This window comes from Ixodes scapularis, unplaced genomic scaffold (assembly GCF_016920785.2).
Source record: "Ixodes scapularis isolate PalLabHiFi unplaced genomic scaffold, ASM1692078v2 PGA_scaffold9__187_contigs__length_104089568, whole genome shotgun sequence".
NCBI lineage: Eukaryota > Metazoa > Arthropoda > Arachnida > Ixodida > Ixodidae > Ixodes > Ixodes scapularis.
Window position 1 is genome coordinate 39,315,673 of NW_024609884.1, and position 24,781 is coordinate 39,340,453.

At 45.2% G+C, this 24,781-nt stretch overlaps 1 protein-coding gene across 1 annotated transcript in view; it reads left to right on the forward strand.

Annotated features, from left to right (window-relative positions):
- Positions 1 to 15,208: 15,208 nt before the first annotated feature.
- Positions 15,209 to 24,781, forward strand: part of LOC8043228 (homeobox protein Nkx-6.2) — a 42,445-nt gene continuing 32,872 nt past the window's right edge. Inside the window, exon 1 of the mRNA XM_029971359.4 lies at positions 15,209 to 15,796. Within this exon, the coding sequence (XP_029827219.1) occupies positions 15,274 to 15,796 (523 nt within the window). The 5' untranslated portion in view covers positions 15,209 to 15,273. The remainder of the gene's footprint in view (positions 15,797 to 24,781) is intronic.

The window sequence follows — 24,781 nt, forward strand, 5'->3', positions numbered from 1 at the left end:
CCGAAATCCAAGCTTCGGGTCACCATCCCTTTAAACAAAACGGCGTACCGGCGGCGCGCAAAAATGCGACCACGTCTACAGTCCCCTTAGCCGAAACGTTTGTAGGCCCCTGGCTCAAAATATTAGATAGCATAAGGCCGTGTCAAAATGACTCAAGTCGGGACGTTCGAACGACTTTTCATTTCGATATCGCCGTCATAAAAGAAAGAGGATGAGGAACGGGGAGAGCAAAATACGACGGCGCGGCAATCATCTAAGCGCGATTCCGAGGCACCAAAGCGGGCAAGGGCACGCCGGGGTTCGAACCCTGCCGAGGGCTCCGACGAAGACCCGTCCCAAGCCAGCGGCAGCCAGGGAGACCCAGTGCCATCCCTAATAGTCGTCTCCCGCGGCTTGTCACGCTCGAGGAAAGGTTACGCGGGGAGCCGCCACCAGCCCCTCGGGAACGCGACTCGACCAAGCCGCGAGCCCCAATAAAGATAAGTGGATGGCTAATGAAGCGTGCCTGAACATCTCTTTAGCTTCTCGGGGGACGCCGCTCGGAGGAGCACATTTCCCGTCATGTAGGGAGAAGCGGGGAAACCGCCGCACTCATGTCAGGGATCCGTATACCCGAGGCGTCCGGGAATAGAGACACTGAGGCCCAAGTGTTCGGGGCTCGCGATGCGGCGTTGTGTGTGGTACGCGAAGGCAGTTTTCTGCGGGTGTTTAGCCTCTAACATTATGGATGTTGAGTACACGTCTTTAGCGAAACTTTTTTAATGAAAGAACTGATATACATCAGCCAAAAGTTTAGCCTTTCGTGTCATAGCGAATATTGGGTCAACAAAACAGATCTCGCCCCCCCGCCCCCTCCCCTCCCCAAGCACGACCCATAAATCCGCCCCTGGAGTGAAGCAAGGCGTTGGTGGGCAGAGCCTTCCAGTTTCCTTGCCGTCTCAAAGAAGAACCAAGAGAGAATAGACGGCTCTCTGGGGACTGATGCGGTCTGTAACACGATGAGCTGGCATGATGACAGAGTTCTCAACTGTGTGTGATAAAATTTGTGGAAATGACAAAGTCTCAACTATTTGCGTCGTAATTTAATATTTCGTAGATTAGCTCGAGATTTAGGTTCAGTGACGTCGCTACGCTATGAGTATAGTCAGAGTATAGATGAGCCTTGCTGCCCGATTTCGAACAAGTTCGAGAGTTCTACAGATATAAGATTATCTCATTTATATAATTATGTTGCTTGTTCGTATTATTATGCTCAATGGTATAATTCCGAGGCAGGCCTAAGTCCAATCGATGAACCTTAGAATTCGTTTATGCATATATTGATACGGCTTAGGTCTGTTTCGTACTAGCTGATTAAAATTTTACTAATGGAGCTATTGCGATCCTGGATTTTTGCGACGACAGCGTAGCCTCACATGTTTTGCAAGTATTTCGTGGCCATATTTCGAATGTCCCAAACTTCCTCATATAAAAAAAGAAACGGAGAAGAAAAAAACGTAAACCGGCTCATGTCGCTTAAAATGGCCCCAGACTTTTCACTTAGGCGTACTTGGGAGTGCGTGAGCATTCGTACGGCATCCAAAGGGGGAGGGAGCGACGTCAACTCGCCGAGGAAGCGAACGCGTTTCAGCCAAGTCGAATCGTTCATCTGCACACGTTTCTCGGCGAGCCCATCGCGCATGTAAATAAAGCGCAAAGTCCGCGATAACAAAAGAAAAGAAAACCCTTCTTCCCGTCCAGAGTTCCGAGCTCACATCCCCCCCAAAACTCAAGCGCGCAATTCCACTTTCTTTTGTTTTCTTTTCAGGCACACATTAAACGTCACCCGAAACAAAGCTCAAAGACCATCGCTCGGTTAAAAAAAGAAAGGGGTGAAAAAAAATATATATATGAATACGATATGTCGGCTTTTAAGCGCCCTTTTTGCTACACCGCTTAAAAACTCGGGCAACGTCCCTGGAGAGGCAAAACAATCGCGAGGAAGCCTCGAGCAAAACGCATCAGGGATTCGCATTATTATGCCCCTTTTTGACGCTTTCCGCAAGGCGCCGTCCTTTTCTTCCTGTTTCTTTTTTCCTTGGGCGAGGGCTGCACCCGTTCCCCGTCGTCCGCAAGGCACCGGCGTTTCCTTCTGCCTGTCATCTCGGGCGCTGGGCCCGCGCGGATCCGCTAAAAGCATGGCGCGGCTCTTGTCATCTGTCACGGCTACAGCGGCGTTATGATTTGCTGCCGTCCCGCCGAGACCCAACGGGTAAATGTATCCGGCACCCTTTTGAACCCTTGATGGCGTTTAAACCCTATCTGGAGTGGAGTTAAAATGCTCTCTAGCGCGCCAGCGGCCCGGCCACGCTTGAAGGGAGCGCCGAGAAATGGCGGCGTCCATGCGGAGCTGCTTCCGTCATGCATGCTGATGCCCGCAGGCTCGTCCACGAGCTTTCAGGCTGGCGACGAGGCGAGCAGGGCTGCGCTGAACGGCGTCAAGGGGGGGGGGGGGGGGGGACGTCCTTCCTCAAACGCCGTCCATTTCGGAGGTGTGGCAGGACCGTTTGGAATCATTGTTTTAGTTAGGGAATGGCAACTTCTATCATGATGCTGGGCCGACGTCTTCCTAAAGCTTTTCCTGCCGTGTCTTTTTTTTTTTTTTTTTTTGCCTTTTGAGAACAATTGGGGAGGACCTTAGGTATAAAAATAATAGTTCGATTAAGTTGGCCACAGGAGTCATTTTATGAGCGATACGACGTCCCAAGCTAAATTTATTCAACTTAATTTCAAAGCTTATCAAGTTGAAACAAGTTGGGGTGCATGTAGCATTTACACGCTCGTAGGGTATACCCACGCATTAAGCCTAAATTTCTCCCAAACGCCCGCTATGTTCGTCCGCATGGCGAAAACATTTGGCACACTGTTCCTCGCCAAATGTATTCTAAGCTCTGGACTAAATATTCATTCTGTCATCCATGAATAACACAAAATATGCCGTTCATATTAAACCGAAAGCAAAATCAACGATCGCACCTGGTGTTTGCTGAAGCAGTGTCTGTTAGTATAACCGGTGTACGTTCATTCTCTTCCCCCCATATCAATACGACAGCTTCCATAAGGAATTTCACTAACAACTGCGCCGTAAGAGTTTTATGAATTTACTGTGGTACTGTCATCTGTTACATCTGCAATATTTATTTTAGTTACTTTTTCCTTTCGTGTCTCTTAGCACCTCCTATATCATAACAACTCGCGTTTCCTATATATATATATATATATATATATATATATATATATATATATATATATATATATATATATATATATATATATATTAATTTCAAGTTCTGAAGTAAGAATGTCGACCTCATATGGTTGAATGAGCCTGCAGAAAAAAAAAAGATTGTTTATCAGTAGGCTTTTTGGCGGACCTCACTTCAGATCACAGAACGTCGTGAAACTTCTAGACTGCATCATGAACCACCTAGGCCAACAACAAGTTTTAATAGATCACAGAACGTCGTGAAAATAGGGTAAACTATGCTAACAACCAGCGGACCACACACACACACACACACAAAAAAAACATACACACACAAAAAAAAACGTTGCACTCATTACTACTGTTTTTTTTTTTTTTTTTTAAATAAAGCAAACCCGGGAGTGCGACGAACCTCGGCTTGTAACCACTCTCCACAAAACACCCAGGCCAAACAAGACGTTTCGGAGTCACCTTGGGGCTTTAAATCCGGCGCTTCAGCAGTTCCTTCACGGCCCGACTGATTTAGAGTCATTTCCCTCGTACACAATAACGTGTCGACCGGCGCCAATAGCCCATGCAACGCAGCAGTCTCGGCAGCAGCACGATATAACGCAGCGCGAAAGCCACGGCCCCAACCAAAACGCAAGGTGACCGACCGTACCACCGAGAGCTCAGATCGGAAACTGAGAACACCGTAAATACCTCGGGCGTATCGACGCACCGAACCTGGCAGGGGAGAGAATGGGGTTCGCTCCCCGTTACAGCCCGGGGTCGCCAATATCGGGGCCAACTCGGACACCGGAGCTGCCGCCGGTTGCCGCCATAAAGCGGACCGGGCTCGGACGACGGGTTCGGCCGGCCCAGGGTCCTTAGCCTCGGCCGTGGGAGACGCCAAGCGTCCCGCGAGGGTGCTGCCGGGAGCTCGTAAAGAGGGCGTTCGCTGACCAGCAATATCGAGTCTCCCGACAGGATTGATCCGATACGCACCTGGCGCGCCACTGGCTGTAAAATACAATGGAGGGGTCTCCACGTCCGCACTTTCGCGCCGAGTCCTTCCAATGTGCCTTTTGTTTTGTTGCTGTTGTTTCTCTTGTTTTCGCGAGGCCGCAACCAATGTTTCCTCCTTGTTTTTACGCCCGCTCCGCTGTTGTATACGTGTCAGACCCGCAGGGTAACTGCGATAGCACGGGAAAAGGAGGGCTGTTTTCGCGCCGGGATCGGGACTGTAAACTATACTGCCCGAAGACTGCGCGCGGTGGCCCTATCCAAGTGCGAGTCGAGTCCTAGTATTGATACCGCTGTCGATGGCGTGGTTTTCGTGCAACTTTAAGACTTAGGTCTCGCAGAGCATGTCCCGTACCCGAGTTCTTCCTTCAATGCGTGTTGGCCTCAAAATTGAGGTCGATTCGGATGCTTCGACTCGGCAAGCAGTAGGAAATCACAAACATATTATTTATTATTATTTTTTTTTTTTTTTTTTACAAAGCGGAGGGCAATTGTTTTGTCCCTAAACTGCCACTTATACAAGACCAATCAACTCTGCTATAGCTTTCCAAGGCACCAATATACCGACAGTAGGTGTTACCGTTTTTTAACATTATTTCCATGACTTTGTCAAACTATTGCAACGGGTGTGGCACTGCGAACTTTTCTTACCTATCCTTATCACTTAAATTATGTTTCTTAAACTCGCAGTTTCGAAGGCGATATGCATGAGATTTGTGTTTTCTCTTTAGAGTATTAAGGGTAGAACATGTTTTGAAATCACATTTGTACTTCGCTACTACACCTGATGGCATTCGAAAACTTTTAAATGGTGCGTGCGACTAAGTTTGAGCTTGTGGTCGCGTCTGAGTGCGTCAAGTCGGGTGGCGTCTCACTTAGGATTTAGGTTCTGGTTTTTGTCCGTCGCCTCAGGCTTGAGAGGGCCTTGGCTTCGATCGGACATTCGATTTATCTCGTGAGAAAATGTCGGAAGTACCTAGAAGATGCCTCAGAGGAACCGTACATCCAACGAAGAAGGAGTGTCCGAGGTCAGATAGGCAAACTGTAACGAATTATCGCTTCATTTCTGCACTGGTCAATATATTGCAAGAAATTACAGCTGAATTTTATGGGTTCATTCTTATATATAATATCTCACACTGCGCTCTTTCACAACGTGTCCCGCTAATACCTCTTTTTCGGGTAACCCTTGTTACCAGAGTTCCTATAAAAAAATAGGAGCACATGGTTTCTGTTTTAACGAAGGATCAATTTTCCGAATCTTCAAGAAGGCAACTTTAACTCTTTTGCAGCCTCCCACAGATTAAAAACACAACGTGTGCTTAGTCCCTATTATCTAATTATTGCTTTCTAGCTAACGAGATTGCGTCATTAGATGATAAGAAAGTCGAACAACAAATTAAAATTGCTCGTTCTAATTCGTGAAATATAATGCAGGCAACTACCGTAAAATTAATAGCCGCGAAGTAAAACTCCCTCGGTTGGTTTAATATTAGTCAAGTAATTCTGGGGTTTTACACGAAATCCGGGAAAGCGAAAATTTCTGAAGTCAAACGTACAAAAACAAATCGGGCTTCTAACTCGCTGACCGAAGCAACCAAACCCTGCTATAGAACCTAAGAGGTATACAACCGAATGTTCCGTCCACCCCGCGGGATCCTTTTAAAACCTCGGTAAAGTGGAGGTGAGCTGAAACATTATGCGAAAATAAGCTTCCCTATAGTGCCCAAACATTTTGTGTGTGTGTGTGTGTGTGTGCCATGGGGGCAGCAACGTCGACAATACCATCAAAGCATCGTGACAGAGTGCACAAAGGCGCATAAGCGCCCGAATGGATACCAGCGTAACCTTTCCCTCGCCGATGAAAGCGGCGGCGGGAGATTTGCTGCTTGAGAAAGTGCGGGCACAAAAGAACACGCTCAGAACTTGAGTCGCCAACACACACACACACAAAGGCAGAGAGCTGCAGCGCGCGCGGACCCCGACGCTCGGAGTCCGCGCGGCAAGGATTACAGGCCCGATGGGCAAACATCTCGGCCGCTGCGCATTGTGAGCGAGGGACCACTTTGTCTGGTTTAAAAAGTCTGCGGACACAATGGGCACGGCCGTATATATATATATGTACAGATGCACTCCCTCCCTCCATCGCTTCGGAGCCGAGACAGCCCAATGTATCCCTGCAAAATTGGGATTTAGGGCCCGAATCGCTTCCAAAAATGACGAAAAAAAAAAGAAGAGACAACGTCGCACAGTTGCGCTCGCTACGAGCCCTGCAGGCGAGCAGTGTGAAAGCACGCGTGAATGTGCGCGCATTAAAACGCTCCGTCTATAAAGCTGTATATATTGGGGAACATAATAACGGAGCCAACAATCACCATAATAGGCTAGGCGCCGGCGAGCATGATCGGTAAACAGAGTTCTTTTGGAGGGGGGCGGGGGGGAGAGGCGAAGGCCCGGCGAATATACTTCCCGCAAGCCATGGCGGCGAATGAAACTGACTCTATACCGCCGTGCTTCCCAGGGACACGGTTAACTCGGGCGACGCGCCTTCCATCACGTTGCGCTGCATGCGCGGCTGGGTGACTCGCCTGCGCGGTGGGCTTTCCCGAAGCACACACGCACACACGCCGAGCGTGTCGCCACCAGTTATCGCCGACGCAGTGCCTGCATGTGGCAGGGGCCCACCCCGCTGTGCGGACCGTGAGCAAACAGCGCCCGTGAAAAATGGTTCAGCTTTGCCGCGACGTTTATGACGGCTTCATTTACCCTCGGCTGATGGCGGTTAATGAAATCTTCGAGCCGATCTGGACGATTCCTCAGGTGCCGAAACGGCTGCAAGTGTTCGGCAGGCCGGAGAAGGTGTCATGCAGTTCACCTGCGCGGATACGACCGCATTGGGAAGCGAATTCGTGAGCGAATGTCCTTGGGTGTGTGTGTGTGTGTGTGTGCGTGCATATGTACCTGACTGTCTTTGTTCGTACGCCTTTTGGTGTTTTTTAGGTGTAAGAAATCTACACAAAACAAAAACAAGAAAAGAAGGAAAATGAAAAGCACGATGTATAGTCTTGATTGCAATGAGTTTGTGTTCGTAATATAGGTAGGGACCTTCGTTTACGGGTAAAACTGGATATCTCCCTGCTAGTTACACCCCGGGTTCAATCGGGTTCAACCAACACCACCTAGAGTAATCAAAGCCCGTGCATTAGAATTCTGACGTCATCCGAGTGAGATCGAGCGAAGACGCAGATTGGACACGAATGTTGCGTCAGTGCTCGGCTGACACTCGTGTCCAATGAACGCGTTGAAGGACGCTCGGCTTCGGGCTCGGGTCCAATTTCCGAGTTGGCGCCACCCGACTGCGATGACGTTCCACGGAGGTAGACGGTGGGGCGTTCGGAGGCCTTCATTATTCTGGGTGGTGTTGGTGAAACATGAATTTTTTTTTTTTTTTTTCGAAATTTAGAAACTAGGTTTAACCATGTTTCCTAATCACTCTCCTCAGAAAATATTCTCTAGGAAGCAAAGGGTTGGTAGGAACAGGAGCGTTAGCTCCAGACCTCGGAAACGAACCTTTAGAATCTGCTGGCCTCAAGATCGAGCAGGTATGGATGCTTCGACTCGGCAAGCAGTAGGAAATCACGATTATTTTTATTTGTTTGTTTTTTCATTTGCAAAGCAGCGGACAATTTTCTTGTTCCTAAACTGCACGTATACAGAACCAAACGACTCTGCTATAGCCTTCCGAGGCACCGATATACCATGTTACCGTTTCGGGGAACTGCAGTGACCATAGATTGAGCCCCAAAATGTCGCTTTTTACGTCTAATGTGATGTATCCTTTGCCATTCTTTTATTTCCCTTTCAACCACCGAATATTTAAAAAAAAAGGTTGATAAACATTTTTCCAAGCTTCGTTTCGAAGGAACAGCGGATATTTTGTTCCCGTCGAACTGAAGGGATATTGTTGTGCATTACAAATGTACGCGTAACCTGTGATGTTGAGATTCTGTTCTCTCAATTCAGATATGTCCAAAGACCGGACGGGACGAGAGAAGTGCTGCGCATGTAGAAGATAATGTAAGAAACTCGGATTATGAAAGATATAAAAGATCGGGTGAGCCCTTATGCCACATTCTAATGCTATAGTAAGAGAAGTGCTGCGCATGTAGAAGATAATGTAAGAAACTCGGATTATGAAAGATATAAAAGATCGGGTGAGCCCTTATGCCACATTCTAATGCTATAGTATGTACCTTAATGACTTATTTGTGCAAAGAAATCCTTCCTTTATTGAAACCGATAATTGCTCTTTATTGTTAATTATACCTATATATTTTTAAACACATAAAAAACCTGAATCCTAGAATAACGCTTTGAAAACTCTGATTTCTCCCCGATTACCAGCTTGGAAAAAAGTGCTCCATTTTTACCCCCCGATTTTTGAAAAATATAAAAACCCGAAAAACGAAACCTTTACAAAAATAAAAAAATAATGTTTTTAACAATGTATGTCTAAACTTTGAGATAAATACCTATTTTTTGTGGAAAGCTCTTCAAAATTATAGGCACTTCAGAAAAAAACAGCTCTCGGCGTTGCTTACTTTTTCCAAACTATATTTTTTAAACTCTGCCAGTTAACAAGTACGGTAAAGAAGCACATACACACATATTGCGTGTTTTAGAGTGCAAGCACGCACACAATCTCGCAACACCGCCGTCTACCTCCTCAGATTGTAGTTATTAGTTTCTTTGGGTGACCACTCACCACAGGACAACAAAGCGTCAACTGAATAATCGCATGAGCAACTCAAACATTTAAACATCAAACACCCGACGCTAATTCCTCAGCACCTTGTACGCTACCTTAAACGCAGGCACGCCGCCGGCAAAGCCGAGAAGTAGCTCGAGAAAACCATTTCGTTAATATGCTTGGAAGTCTTGACCGAAACTGATGAATCATACAAGACGCCTGTTATTTCGACTCTTCTATAAGAAATATATTAAAAAAAAAAACAAAAAAAAAACAGAGGTTCTAACAGATGTTCGCAAATCCAACTTATAATCAAACGAATTTTTTAAGCATGAAAGAATAATTCCACGCAATTTTCGAAAAAAAAGGAAAAAGAACAGGTTTAGCTATTTATGGTACACAAATCGAAACTTCTTTTAGCAAAACCATATGTGCAATTTAGAAACACTAAATGCCCTCGTTGAAAAAAAAAAAAAAATAATAAAGACGCACAACGATTTTGGCATCTTCACAATTTCGCAACATTTTCGCCTGTTCTTTTTTTTTTTTTTTTTTGTTCCCATTTACACGTCTGAAAGTCCCCCCCCCCCCCCCCCCCCCCCCCCATTTTGCTCGTAAAATAATATTATTGTGGAACCCGTTGCCTTTTTAGCTCAGCAATGATCCATCCCGTCACCCCAATTCACAATTAAGTTACAGGTGCCGTGTAGTCGGAGTGTATGTACTCAAGTAGACAAATAAGGGGCGAACGCGATCAACATTTGAGGACGGAAACGAAACGTCTACCACATTACATACGTGTTTCCCTCGTCGCTCAGAAAAAAAAAAAGAAGTCGTTGCATTTGCCGCCACGTAATGATGTTGTTTAACCAACACGCCCCACTTATTCCAGCCATACTTGTTTACCGACGTTCGCACTCCTCCACCGGAAGAGAAATAGTGTCGCGCGGAGCGCGTCTCAGCAGCACTCCGAATACAGATGGACTGTCGGGGCGGCGCACTCCTAAGCACCGCCAGGATGAAGACGCCCGCGGCTGGACCGATTGTCCGCGAATGAATCTTATTTATTCGCGCCAGTGGCGCTCGACCGAAGCCAGGGCGCCGCCGTATCGACACCGAGGAGCCCGTGGCGCGCGCGGTGTGTCAGAGCCTGCGGACGGGTTTGGCCGTGAGCAGCGCTGCACCATTAGTCAGAGCAATCCCCCTCCTCAGTCAGCGCTTCCTAATGTCCGTCCTTCCCGTGATTGCCGCCAATGCCCTACGACGCGACTGATTGACCAGAAAATCGGATTTAGCAGTCCATCCGACGGCCGCGGCTTTGCGTCGCGGAGAGATGCAGCACCGCGTGGACGTCTTCGCGGACGGATGCGTCTCGTCCGCGAGAAGAACGGCCCTTCTCGGAGCGCCTGATTTGGTTTGCGGCTAAACCAAATCAGGGGCCCATCAGCCGTCGGGTCGCCGATGAGTCCCTTTGAGTTGGGAATGGTTTGGAATAGTTGCGTGACTCGCAATGCGCGGTGGCCGCCCGGGGCTTACTGGATGGGAAGGTATATGTGTTGTGAGGGCCGACGTCTCCCAATTGTTGCGGCGAGAAATCGAAGAAGTCTATGTTTTTGGGGGTACTGTCGTATGCACTCCACCTCTCGGTTAAAGCCTGCGACTTTCACGCCAAAATCGGTTATTCAAACTAGGAAAGAGTGGATGCTAGAAGCTTGCTAAAAAAGTGCGCTTCATCGCTTAACTGTAGGACAGTGAGCCAGAAGAGACGTAGAGAGGAGATACGAAGGGGGTCGCCTCGTTTTTTCAAGCAAAAATAGAAAATTGCAGTTGTTCGGAAAATGACACTGCGCATTCTTCTGGTTCCCTGATTCGAGCTTAGCGTTTGCCACCAGCTCTAAAAAACAAACAAAAAAACAAACAAAAAAAAAACGATTGCGAGTGAATTCTCCGCAGAATACGGAGACAACCAGTCACGGTTGTCTTTTTAGTTGTATTCTGAGCTATACGGCATTCAATACATTTCTTACTTTCTTTTTTTTTTTTTTTTGTGCCGTGATTGACTGCTTTTGTATTCTTCAGGAAAGTGAACCTAGTCAACCCACAGGTTTTTGTTTTAGAGTGTCCGCTCCTTTGTTTTTAATGGCAGTGAGGCAGTTTACATTTCTGGAGTCTAAGGCATAGGCTTTAGTCGTATAGTGGAGGCTAGAATACTGTGCAGAAATTTAAACCCGGAGATGTCATAAATAAAATTCCGTAGCACTTCTTTTTATAATAAACGTAGTTTTTAGGGGCCAATGCAAACTTCTTTCTTTCTCTAATCCCTAGCTTCCCTTCCCTATTCCAAATCGATGGCGAACTGTTTTGGAAGAAGGAACCCTCAAAACAGCGATTTGGATTAACCCACATCAGGCCGGATGCTGTGCTTTACGGCCATTGGTGAACGAGGAAGATATATTTGCTCTCGTTTACCGAGAGATTGAAAGGAAAACAACCGGAAAACAGCCCGTGCATGAGCACGTGCGCACAACGTCCAAAGAAAAGTTCTGCTTACACTTTGCGTTTCTCACAAGTGCCAGCAAATCATTTTGCGTCAAAACAACGTGAGACGAGCGAGTTCTCGAAAAACAACATGACATCTCCATAGCTTAGATCAACGTCGCGCTATACACGCTTTGCAGCAGGTGTGCATGGGCGCCGCCATAACTGACCTTCAGTTTTTGTTTCCTCTTATTGCGTTTACTTCACTTCATCACTACCCTAGCAGGGCAGGTCATTGCCATTTTAGATTTTACCGTGTCCTCCTCCCTAGCATTGGCGTTGGTGGAGGCTCGTCAACGCTCACTTCAGTGGCTCGGCATCTGGCTAAGACAAGAGAAGGTCAGCAATGGCGGCCTCTAATTTGGAGCGTGTGCAAAGCGTCCTATACCATGGTCTCTGAACTCGCGCACGGAGCACAAACCTCGTGCACTGGCACACTTGTCACCTACAAAGAAATGGATAAAAGAGGCGTGGGACCGGTGGAGCAACTCATGGAAGGCGCCAGATGCTGCCGCGATTCCGATAGCCTGGTGCACGTGCGCCGACCTTATATGTCCGCAAAGATAGGCATGCCCCCTCCCGTGGAAACACGTAAATCGCCTGTTCCGTAAGGAACAACAAATAGGTGCACTGAACAGTGTCTGCGCAGTACAATACCATTTAAGTTTACCTCATTTCGTGTGTATGTATTTGGAGGTGCTTTGTTCCTTTTTGTTGTTGCTTTCTTGTTGCACATTCGTGTTTCATTATTCGCCGAGGAGTGAGTTGTTTTTATTGAATATTTTGAATTGTTTATTGTGTGGTCACTTTTTCTCGACTCGTTCAAGTGATTTAAGGTGTTTTTTTTCGTTTATTTTACTAAATTTGGGCTAAATCAGTATTTAGTGTTTGTACAAAATTAAAGCCGGAACATATGTGAGAAAAACGAACATAAAACAGCACGAAAATCGGAACATGAAAAAACAGACCCACCCTATTTCTTTATATTAGTTTTTTTCTCCCTAAAGAACAGCGCCCGGGTATTTATGTAACACATACAGCAAATGATGTTTTTTTGTTTTTTTTTTCGTTTCTGAGCTTGCCATCCGAAGGGTACTACCGAAACAACATTATGGGTGCTTAGGCAACTTACAGGTACATTGTCTCTCGAACGACACCAAGTCGGGCAGTCCAACAGCGCAACCACCACGGAAAGCTTTCATGGGTTGCATCCTTTCCATATGAAGGGGAACATAATATTCAAACGCTTGCCCATCTCATCTAAAAGCTGCTGCATGATTCACAGGAAAGAACTCGGGTTAGCTGTCGTACTCTGCGCTGGCCAAACTGCCCCTCCGCAGGCGAGACATTAAACGCCATTTTAAATGCATGCAGGCTATAAGGTCCCATACTATCTGAAAGGCTATACCGCAGATTTAACTTAAAAGCATACCAGGTAAAATGTCGTGCTACAGAGAGGCTAAACGTACGCAAGAAACAAAATGGTCCTGGTAAATTTTGGTTACTCATGTACATCGTTGGCTTTCACACGGCCATCTGCAGAACTGAAGAAGGGAGGCTCATTTTGGGCCTCTGTCTCTGTCTCCCCCCCCCCCCCCTTGCCTCCCAGTTTTCCTTTCTTATTGTAAAAAAACAAGCAAAAGAACTAAGATTATTTAATTAAACCAGAAGTCACGTTTAAACATCGCCAAGCGTTAGCGAGGCGCAAAAGTTCCTTAGAAAGAAAAGAAAAAAAAAATGAAAAAAAAGAACGATGAAACCTTATTTTGAGACATACCCGTAACACGCTCATATGCGATTAAAAAAAGTGTAAAAAAAAAATTCTGAAACGCTGAGGCCAAGAAAGCTCCCAAAAAGTTCTACTAAGATGGCTATACACGCACAAAAAAAAGAAAGAAGATAAGAAATATGTGAGTTCACCTTTTTGCAGAACACGCAGACAGACAGTCAATCAATGAAAACAATGGACGGATCCTAGTGAATGACGACGTTCAGAATATTAGACCGGAAAGTTACTTATTTTTACCCTCAGAGATTGGGGGGGGGGGGGGGGGGGGGGGGGCTGACCCAGTATGCCAGTACTTGGAAACGTCAAAGAAGTCAGCAATGATGTTCCTCAAGTCTCCGAGAAAGGAAAAAGAAAAGCCTCAAGAAAGGAAAAGTTTTCTTTTTTCTTTTTTTCGTTGTCTATTGAATGTGCAATGACCATTCAAGCTTTAGTATGTTTTCGGGCCTAGCCAAACTCGCTCCAGAAAGAAACAAGTGCGACACCCGCGGAAACTCTCATCTTTATGGTTAGCTTCGCTTCAATGCTCGGTTGAAAAGTGGAGAAGCAAAATGCTCTTTGCAGGGCACCTGTAATCTTTTATGTTCAGGGGTTGAAGACAGCAAAACAATGGCAACTTTGGAAACAAAGGAACAAAAAGATAAATGGTAAATCGTTGGTTAGTATTTGAGTAGTGAAACATGAACTTCTTCCTCAGATTTGATATATTTGCTTGACTTCTATTGCATTGTTAGAGGTCAGATAGCTTACTATTTATTTATTGATCATTTTCTAGCTTAAATGACTACCCCTATAGAGAATGATGCGTTAATTAACCAACTTCCGAAAGGGAATACGAACACTTGTGTAGCGAGCGCCACGGGAGAATCTCGTGGATGGATGATCCTCTTGGCTCACGTGGGATTTAAATTAATTTGAGAATTACTCATGGTCAGAGTTCGAAACGCACGTTGGCCGCGGTGGTGACGATTTCCGCCGTAACAAAAAAATCGCCAGCTGGCTTTTTCCTTTTTTTTTTTTAGCTTTAAGCCCAGATTTTTTGTCTCGGTTAATTATTTTGAGTGCAACAACACGCTCGATTGACCGTTTCATTAACTAGCACTATAAATACAAAATCAATGTACGAAAATAAATGTTACTAGTTCTTTGTGAATGACAGTTTAATAAGTAACATAAAAAAAACAGCAGCGAAAGAGGTATTTTCAGAGCGCATCAAAAATGGTTCAATAAAAAAAAAATTAAAAATTTATGACGTTCTTTTCTTTCTTTGCGTTTGATGTTTTCATGAGGAACTGGTTGAAGTTTATAATACCTTTGCTCTCCCTCGTGCTACGAGAATGGGCCGAATCTCGCAAAATAATGGAGCACCAACGAAACCACTTTCAAGAGAAAGCACTTACTGATCACTGGATAAGGCACTCTGGGAATCGTGGTACGAGCTCGGCCCCCCGCATTCTAGCTTCCGCAGCGACGCGTACACGGCGGAAGCATGAATGCCAGTCGATCGTCGCCGATTGCCGTCGGAACAACGACAGAGTTGAAGGCATAAACGCGATGAGAAGACGGAGTACGCCGAGGAAAAAAAAAAAAACCAGCCTCCCTTCTTTTCCCAGTCGGGACTCGGCGGGGGCTTCCCCGGTGTTCAAACCGTGCTGCCGGAAGCGCACACACTCTCGATGGAGCCGCCGAGGAGCGTGTGCATTCTGCGAGCAGCTGACGTCGTAGATATCGGGTCGGCGGCGGGCCTCCGATTGGCTCCCGTGCACGGCGGGGCGGAGCCCGACGGATGAGTGGCAGCGGCCGGGCCCGCCCGTTTCCGCCCCCGTGGCCCCCGAGGTCTCCCCGACGTGGCGGCGGGGCGCCCGAGGGGTCCTCTGGGCGGCACTCGACGTGCGGCGACGTCCAGCAGAGGTCGCATGCCGTGGCCCTAGGCAGAGCGGTCGGCGTGCCATGCTCGAGTTGGGCGGCGGCGCCTCGTCCACGCAGCCGGCGACCAGCGCCTCGTGCATGCTTTCCATGCTGAACATGGAGTCCTCGCGGTCCAACGCCTTCCTGCTGGGCAACCCTCCGCTGGCCGCGCTGCACTCGATGGCCGACCTGCGCGCCACGGCGAGCCAGGCGTCGCACGTTTACCAGGGCGGCGCGCAGCCGCTCAAGGCGGCGCAGGCCTCGATGGGGCTGTCGTGCGCCTACTCCACAGCGTCGGGCACGCCGCACGGCATCAACGACATCCTGGGCCGACCCGTGGGCCAGGCGGCCGTGGGCGCCGCGGGCGCCGTGGGCGCGACGGGGCTCGGAGCCATCGGCCTGCCTCGCTTCGGGCTCGGAGTCGGCGCGGGCGTCTACTTCAACCCGGCCAACGGGGCGCTGCACAAGATGGGCCTGGCCGACCTGCCCGGCAGGCCGCACCTCTACTGGCCCAGCGTCGTGCAGAACCCCGCGCTCTGGAGAGACCGCCTCGCCTCGGCATCCGGTGAGTCTCCGCCAGGACTATATACACGCGGGCGCCAACGTCCGCCGACTCCGCGCAAACCGCCCCACGCGGCGGGTGCTCCGAGCCGTCCCGCTCACCCCCTGTCATAGGCTCACTCGGACACTCAGACAGCCCGTAACCAGCGCGCAAGGAAACCCGATTCGAAGGCCAATCTTGGGTGGCTCAAAAGTGGATGCCTTTCCCGTTGACAACGGAGCAGGCAAAATGCCAATCAGATGCGCGTGCGACGAATACACAGACGATCTCCCGCTGAATCTGTAGCTCAGTGCATCATACTGCGGCGTTCATGAAATGATTGGTGTCGAATAATTGAGCGGTCAAAGATTGCAATCTCTATGCATTACCAGCGAGCGCGGTGTATGTTCCAATCGCTTGCAATGGCGCTGTGCGAACGCGCTGGTGCAATGTATTGGAGCGTGCAATCGAGCTCGAACCCCGCAAACAGGTGACAACGCTAACATCCCAAAAACGGATTCTCGGTTGGGGGCGTCTGAATGCCTGCGCGTCAAACGAAAGACGAGTACATGCGATACGGCGGTCAGGTTCAATGGCGGTTCAGACTGATGCGATTCATAAGACGATTTGCAATATGTTCCCTGTCTCTTCGCTTTGAACATGCATATTCGAACTGAAGCCCGTACGCGTAGCAGCAAGACTAATGCTACGCTGAAAGCGTAAGAATTCAAAGTCATATTCGACGAAATGTGTTAGAAGTCCGTTTTCAGGTGAGATCGAATAACCATGTCCGGAGGTTTTGGCGGTTACCGCCGCCAAACTCCCGTCCCAATAAAGAAAGGGACAAGTGTAAGGGAGCCTCTTGATCTCGTTCCCACACCGGCTTTTTGTAAACAAAAGAGAGAGGGAGAGGTTCGCAGAATCGAGAAATCGGTACAGTATTTTTATTGTTCACTTGTGTTTTGTTATCAACTTGTGTTTTGTTATCAACTTGTGTTTTGTTATCAACTGAAATATTTTCTAAGAACAGTTAATTTTTGACAAAATCCTGCCACAGTATACAGTCTGCTGACAGACTTGTTATATTTTTTTTTAGGCCACTTTCTTGCCCTTGCTTGAAACCGGCCACGTCTTATCTTTCTGTACTCCAATAACGGCAGTTCGGCTAATTCGGTCCCATTAAGTGCGCCGTAAATGGCAAAATTTAAAAAAATATATATATATATTGCAATATGTTTTTAAAGCGCCCAATATGGCAGAAAAAAACTTGATTTTCGAAAATTAAAACAAGATTGAAGATTGTCTTTTTTTTATGATTTTCAAACTAATACAAAATGGGTAACCTAACTACGTTTAACTAATTAAAAAAAGATGCGCGTTTTTAATTTAAATGAAAAATCATACGAACGTTAAACACGTATTCCGAATTAAAATATATTTTTTATAGTTTCGGATACTCTTTTAATACGGAGTTACAACGCTGTAAATTTGGGAAAAATTTTATATTATATGTTACGTTTGTACTTTTTTTTACGAAATAAAAAAAATGCTTTGTAGTCAACGAGAAATGTTTAACTCGTGATCCCGTATGTCCAGTCTCTGCCCAAAATATAATAAGCCCACAGCGACAATAGTTTATGTTTTAAAACTATTCAAAATGACGGCTTCGGGCAAGGCACGAAACGCACACATGACCTACAGCGACTTTGTATTTCTGTTCCAGAAAATATATTTTATTTTTCACACACACACCAAAAAAAGTTTGAAGACATTTTCCCGCTTGCACAAGCAACCAATTTTCTTTTCTTTTTTTTTTTTTAGAATTAAAAATATCGACAGGGACATGGTTGTTTGATGTTATCTGAAAACGCCCAGAAGAACCTTCATAATCCAATGCATGAAAATGCGCGACTTTCCAACAGTAATTTCGTGCAGGGGTTCGTACAAATATGTGGCTGCAAGAATTAAAACTTGATAGTCAACGGTGTTTCCTCACGTTAGTGTTCGAGGTATTTAATACTATAGAGGTGTACTCGTATAGTCATTCGAACCGAATATCGCTGCCTCATCCATAGCTATCATAGTGAAACATCTGTAATGCGTTAGATATTAGAGTGTATTTGTCGCCAGAACTGACATTCACCGGTTGTTAGCCACGTGAACTGAATTGAGCTGTTGAATTGTGAACATTTGTGATCTCGTTGTGGTCGGACATATAAAAATAACAGTGTTATTGCGCAAATAAAAGAAAGAAGTCTGGAATTAATTTTACGTACGCAACTTGAGGTTTTTAATATTTTGTATATTTAAGGTTTGCATATTTACTTTATGCCACGCTGCATTACTGGCAGAATATTCATAGGGAACCCGTCCTATTATTATTTGTGCTTATTTTTATGCTGATTAGATAAATACGTAGCTGGTACGCGTATTTTATTTGAGTATAATAACCAATGCATGGGGCTATAGATACAAAATTAAGTACAAATGACCAAAAGCGTCAGCTGAAAAACGGCCCGCAACGACATTTCTTTGTGAAGGGTTTTGGTGAGGATGTGTTTCAGTGGCTACCGTCCATGTTTTATGCCTGTTACATCTCGTCACGTATCTCGCTATCACGGCAAGTAACTGGTGATGGTGAGGAACAGCTAGGTTAGTTGACGGCAATCGAGCATGTTAAAAGTGAATGAGATCATATGCCTTGGCGTCACAGAGAGTTTTGCCTTGGAGAGAAGAAGGAAGCTGTAGATATACCAACTACAATCTCGAATCCCGCCCTAGTTTCCTTATACATGTATGCTTAACGCAATAACAGCCAAAACTGGGTAAAAAAAAAAGAAGTCACGTTATTTTGTATGGTTTAAGGTCTATGCGATGGTGCCTGGAAACAAGTGTGGGTCAGCAGTGGAAGCCAATATTACAAATTTACTGAACATAAATTATACATACGTCCTATGATGGAGGTACAAATAATTATAAACATTTAGCCGGTCCTCGGTTATACGTTTTTCGTGTAGAAGCAGCGCAACATGACCATTAAAACGCTATTCAAAACATATTTTAATTAGAAGGGTAAGGAAAGGGATCGCGACTCTCGAAATCACTATAAAGATGGATAATGTGTCTGCAGTGATTCGATACGAGGCGCAACACTGCTGAAAATATTAGAGAGGCCCGACAACTCCAAAGGCAGATTGAACAGATATCCGCCTGCCACTTTATATACTAGCAGGTTAAAAATTAAAGTGCTCTTATCTGGACATCATTTTCGGAAGGAATGTGCTCACGCCAGTCTTTCTGTTCGACTCAGCTTCAGAGAAACAGTCCACTAACCGGTCTGCAGGAATTGACCTGTGTCAAAACCAATCTGCAATTTCCCACAATGCGCTAATGGAAAATGTTTTTCTCCTTATTAAAAAAAAATGATTTCAGTTCTTGAGTCGTGGGTGCCAGTTCCTGAGAAGTCATAGATAATTGTCGGACAAAAACAATGACTTAACTTTATATTCCGAAACCGCGTTTTCTTCGGAGACACTCTGAAAAGTATAAAAAAAACAGAATTCGGAAAGCAATAATTTAGGAACTGAGATAAATTGCACGACTGAGCAAAGGGAGGTCCTTGTACCACTCTTAAAAACGTGTCATGTGCGAACAAATATCGACACAATTCCCAATCGTTTCAATTGATGTTTCCAAGGGCTCACTTCACGAATACGTGTTATGGATAAGATTCCGATTTCTGTTTTACGGCTTAACAAAAAGGAATATAAGTATGACGATGTTGTTAGAGCTGTTGTTGAGCATTTGAGCATCAAAGCATTGACTCCACCGAGTGTTGCGATTGAGTTTGTTTTTAATACGCCACCAGGCTCACACACTTGGAAAAAAAACAAAAAAAACTATCCGATCTGTAACGTGCACTGGGGGGAGCCACGGAAACATCTCCGAGATAAAGATAACACTTTGTCGTTCCTTGTAGGATAATAAGAACACACCATGTACATTACCTCGGGAAGTCCGCTGACAAGTGATCGGAGATGAAATAGTTCGAAATGCATGATAGGAAATTGAAAAGTATTCGTGCATTCTTGGCATTCATGTATATGCTAAAAAAAAAAACTGTTTTAATGGCGACAAGAAAGAAAAAAAAAAAAAACTTAAACAATATGAGAATGTAGAACATGCTTAATTCATTTATTACGCAAACTCAGGCTTACTACCTGTAAAATGACATCCAAGGTCCCGAAAACAGTTTCGTTTAATGTGCTCAATGGATGGAGAGCTAAACAAATAAGGGCGCGTGTGCGTGAAGGCACACGCGCCGATTTGAGAAGAGATAACAGTTCTTTGTCATTAACCTGAATCCCGCTTGTTCACATTCATAAAAATGCACAATGAGCAACTTTTGTTTTGCCAATGGTTGGCAAAGCAAAGACAAAGAGACAAGGGCAAAGCGCGTGCTCATGAGATTCTTAGGTGGGGGTAATTTGTGGCATACGGTAGTGAAAGAACCCAAACCTGGACTGAGAATCTGCCAAAAACGAACTATCTTCACTTTGAAGTAAAAATGGCCCAAAGGTGAGATTTACTAACGTGGCTCGGCTCTCCTTCTATGGGAATACAAAAGGACACGTGAAAGATGGATGATGTGCTTATCGTAATAGATTTGTATATCTATTTCAAGTCGAGACAAAAGTTATCCTACCTTTTTTTTTTCTATGTTCATTATAAACATTAGTACATATATTCAACACTTACACATAAAGCGGAAATTCAGAATCCTAAATTTAATTTAAATCCGCTTACTAGGACAAAGGCAATGACGAAAAATCACATAACAAGTAGATATTTTTTTAAGGTGATTTATTCTTGAAGAAGGTTTTAGTTATGCATATCAAGCTCGGGGAATTTTAATATATGTGTAACAACTAAATGGGCAAAAAAAAAAATGATAGCACGAATTTTTTTATCTTCCACTCATCGCCGATAAAAGTAGAAAAAAAAAGTATTTTAGAGTACAGCCCACTCATTTCTAACAATAATGAAAAAAAAAGAGAAACACATGCTATATATAGTTTAATGAAAATTCATTAATGAGAACATAAAGCGAAGAGGTGGGGCTTATTATTATTTCTTTCCTGATCATGTTAGTGTACATAAGTGAGATTGCCACAGCTTGTAATCTCATATTGTATACGCACAAGCTAATACGGCACACACATTAAAAAGAAGAAACCCCAATGCTTGAAATTCTAGGTTAACGTATGTTACCTACCAAAGTTATTATTTTTATTTCAATACCATGTGGATAAAGGAAAAAAAATACGATTAAGAGTAAGCTTATTGCATGAAAAAGTAACTTAGTTGATTGAATGTAATGGTTACAATAGAAGAAAAGTAACAAAACGATCACAAAATTCATATAAAATATAATTTATTAGAAGAGTTGCCACATGTGTAATGTTTGTCTAACAATTCTGATTGGAATATAAAAAATAGTGAGTTTTAGCATTGCGTGTAGGGGCGAACGTAAACGCTGTGGGTTTGCGTTAGCGTTGCGTGTTACACACTGCGCACGCGCGTCGTCGTCGTCATGCGCCTATCCAAGACCGTAGATGTTGCTCCGCTCATGCGAAGTGTAGAACACGCAACGCTAACGCACCGTGCTTGCGTTCGCTCCTATACGCAATGCTAAAACTCACTATTATTTTAAATAAGGTACTGCGTTGTCCCATGTGCTAACTGTTGTATGGTTCTCGAACTTCAGCCTTTGGATTATAAAGATACCAAATCGGCGATAAAAACAATATATATATATATATATATATATATATTGTTTTTTTGTCGCTTTAAGATTTAGGACGCCGAACAGAGCCTCGTGAACAAGTGGAAATGGAATACCTATGTGATTATCGCGCACATTCTGGTGTCCTCTGTTTCCACTCACGGCCCACCCCCGCGCTCCTGTAAACGAACAGTTATAATGCTCTCTAGTTGATAGCGAGTGTATACAGCGAGCTCTTATCATCGTCCCGGGATCATTCTCATTTCTCGGGGAATATCTGGCGCTTTTCAGTGGAACGCATCGATTCACCTGTCGAATGAGTCGTTCTTCCGCTACATTGTGTATCATTGAGAATGAAATTAAATTAGAATAGAATAAATTTGGACGGAGAGCTTACATTCGTCACCGACAGCTTCGGAAAGGTGCATGCAGGGCTCTGGCTTCTCTTCGTGGTTTCTGATTCGTGATTCGCTTTTCGGGGTTTTCGTCGGTTAATGACACAATCTCATTGGCTGCGCCCCAATAACAAGATGCTTGGCACCCGCCGAACCCTGCTTTCTTAAGCTGTCGCTGGTTATAGAGCCCATTCATGCCTCCTCGCGACCACGATCCTCAAGCACAGCGAGGCTTAATGGCATATAAAAGTCGCCGTTGTCTAAAACCTTAATAAGAGCGCGCCGTGCACAAGACTAAATTAGACTTGCCGGCACATGCACGACTCATACCAGTAAGAAGCTACGTTGCGCCACTAACGAGCCATTCCACCAATGCGAACAATTCATGCGGCGGTAAGTCCCATTAAATGGGACTTACCGCCGTATGAATGGGACTCTGCTCTAAGACATGGACATAACATCTTGTTGGCGATAGTTTATGACTCTTACTGCATCGGCACACAAGCGCAGCCCAAAAATATACTGGTGAGCAGGAGGTATTAGTGCGGAAAGAACGCCGCCTGAGGCACTTTATACAATCACCGACCGCTCAAGAAACGCATAGCACCTTATCATCACATAGCACCTTATCATCGCTTCTCAGCCGATAACATTGCGGCATTAGCCAACACGAATATCTAAGAACAAATCCCGAAGCAAGAAGTGGTCCGTCTCTATATCCTTTCCAATAATTGTCTTCTGTGTGTCGCCGTTTTTGTCGATTGGGCAGCGTAACGCGTTCTGGCCATGCACAGGAGCTCTCTTTTGTGGAATATAAGACAGAACTGACCGCACGTACGTCCAAGAGCGACGCATGCTAGCTTTCCGGTTCACCGAACAACAGCGGAAGCTGCTCGAGGATCCGTTGAAGGAAACTTCCGTTTTTGGCAAACAGAGTGCTTCGCTTATCGGCGAGGAATGAGGCGCTATCGGGCGGCCCCCCGCGGCTTCGCAGCGCGCTAATCTCCCCAGCAATAAATCAATCATCGACGCGAAGCACAATAAACACATCGCCCCATAAAAATTAAATAAGGAGGATAGACGCGATACGCTTGCACGGAGTGATCCTCCGCATGCATAATCAGAAACGAATCGTAAGGTTTCTCCGCGGAGATCATGTTCGCGGTGAGAAGCTTGCCAGGGGCGCTGCTGTTTTCCTCACTATATACGTGTAGTGCGCACCCACGCGTTTATGTTTTCATTTTCATAGTGCAGAGAAGTTTGGCGTTGCACGTGCTTGCACCAGCAAAGGGAGTTAAAGTATCCTCACTCTGGGTTGTGAAAAACTTCAACCAGGCTGCGATACTTAAACTTCTCGCTTCGAATTAGGAAGGGAAACAATCCAACTCGAACACAAAATTTCAAGCCTCACCTCTGCCCGTTTCGATATGGACGAGAATCGTACCGGCGTGCGGTCGTGTATCACTACACTGCGTGATGCACTTTAAAGACCCCGCATTAGCGGTGGTACTGCACTAGCTAGATATCTCACCTACAGCGTAAACCAGTGTTGCTGCGCCTCAAAGGCACATTAACCTTACACTGTATAAACACGAACGTCTAATTTCGTTTGATTTTTGGTTTGGGGGGCTTACGTTCTTGCTCAAATTTCTTATTTATAATCTCCTTTTCTTTTATTTTCTTTATTTTTAAGATTGTCGTGTAGTTTTTACGGTTAACGAATTCATAAAATACTGAAAAAAAATGGCAGGAAAAAACATATTTTTTTTTCTGCATCTTGAAAATAAATTACGCATTGCCGAAAACCCAGACTCTGACAGAATATAGCGATGTACACAGTTGGTACCAGGTTCCTCAGAACTTGGCATTATCTACTTCAAAAGTTACTAAGCGATTTTGGACATTTTTAATATGAAAATGGGGCCCGTTCCCGGCAGAAGACGCTATTCATCCTCATGTATATCGGATGGGGCTACGTTGTCCGCCATTTTCTCATTAAAATTAAATTTAAAAAAAAAATCGCTTTTTTTTTTAAATTACGGCGGGTTTTACACGTTTTTCACCTTATCCGAACCGCTAGAGCTATAGTTCGAACGGAAACTGAACGGTCGACTACACGTTGTTTGTTTTTACGAGGCAAAAAACGCCTTCGCTCTTACTCACACATGTCACGAAGAAAATGTACCTAATTAGAAAAGGGCCAGTAAATTCAGCTATTATGAAACTATACCGGCAGTGAAATTATAATATTCACAAAGTCATCGGGGACTATATAGGGAAGAGAGTGCTGGTTCCTGGACTACCTTTTGCAATGGGGTACCCTGATTCAGGTCGGAGGTTTAGTATGGTTTGGAAATACGACAAAGGAGTGTGGCCAGATTGGCACTGGAAGGGAGGGGGGGGGGGGGGGGGGGGGTTAGGGGGGGACTTGGGTTGGTCGTTCATTGAGAGCAGTGGGGCAATTAATAAACTGAAATAGGAACAAAGGTTAAACTTAGTCAAGGATACGTGGTAAACACGGAAAGTATACGAGCAATTATACATTCAAAAATTGATCACAGAATAAGCGAACCGAACCCAAAACCTGACTTTCAAATACCTACGCACTAGTGATGTAGCAGAGCGTACTACTTCCGTGGGAGGGAGAGCTAAATAAACAGAAAGGAAAATGTAGGAAGAAATAATGCAACACAAATCAGCTGTAACAAAGTACAGGTCATAAAATAAAAACAAAACAAAAAAACCAGGACCTACGAAAAGGAACAGGTGTTTGCTAATCCACGGGGAAACTGTTGATGCCAGAACATGAGTGTTAAGGTCGAAGACATA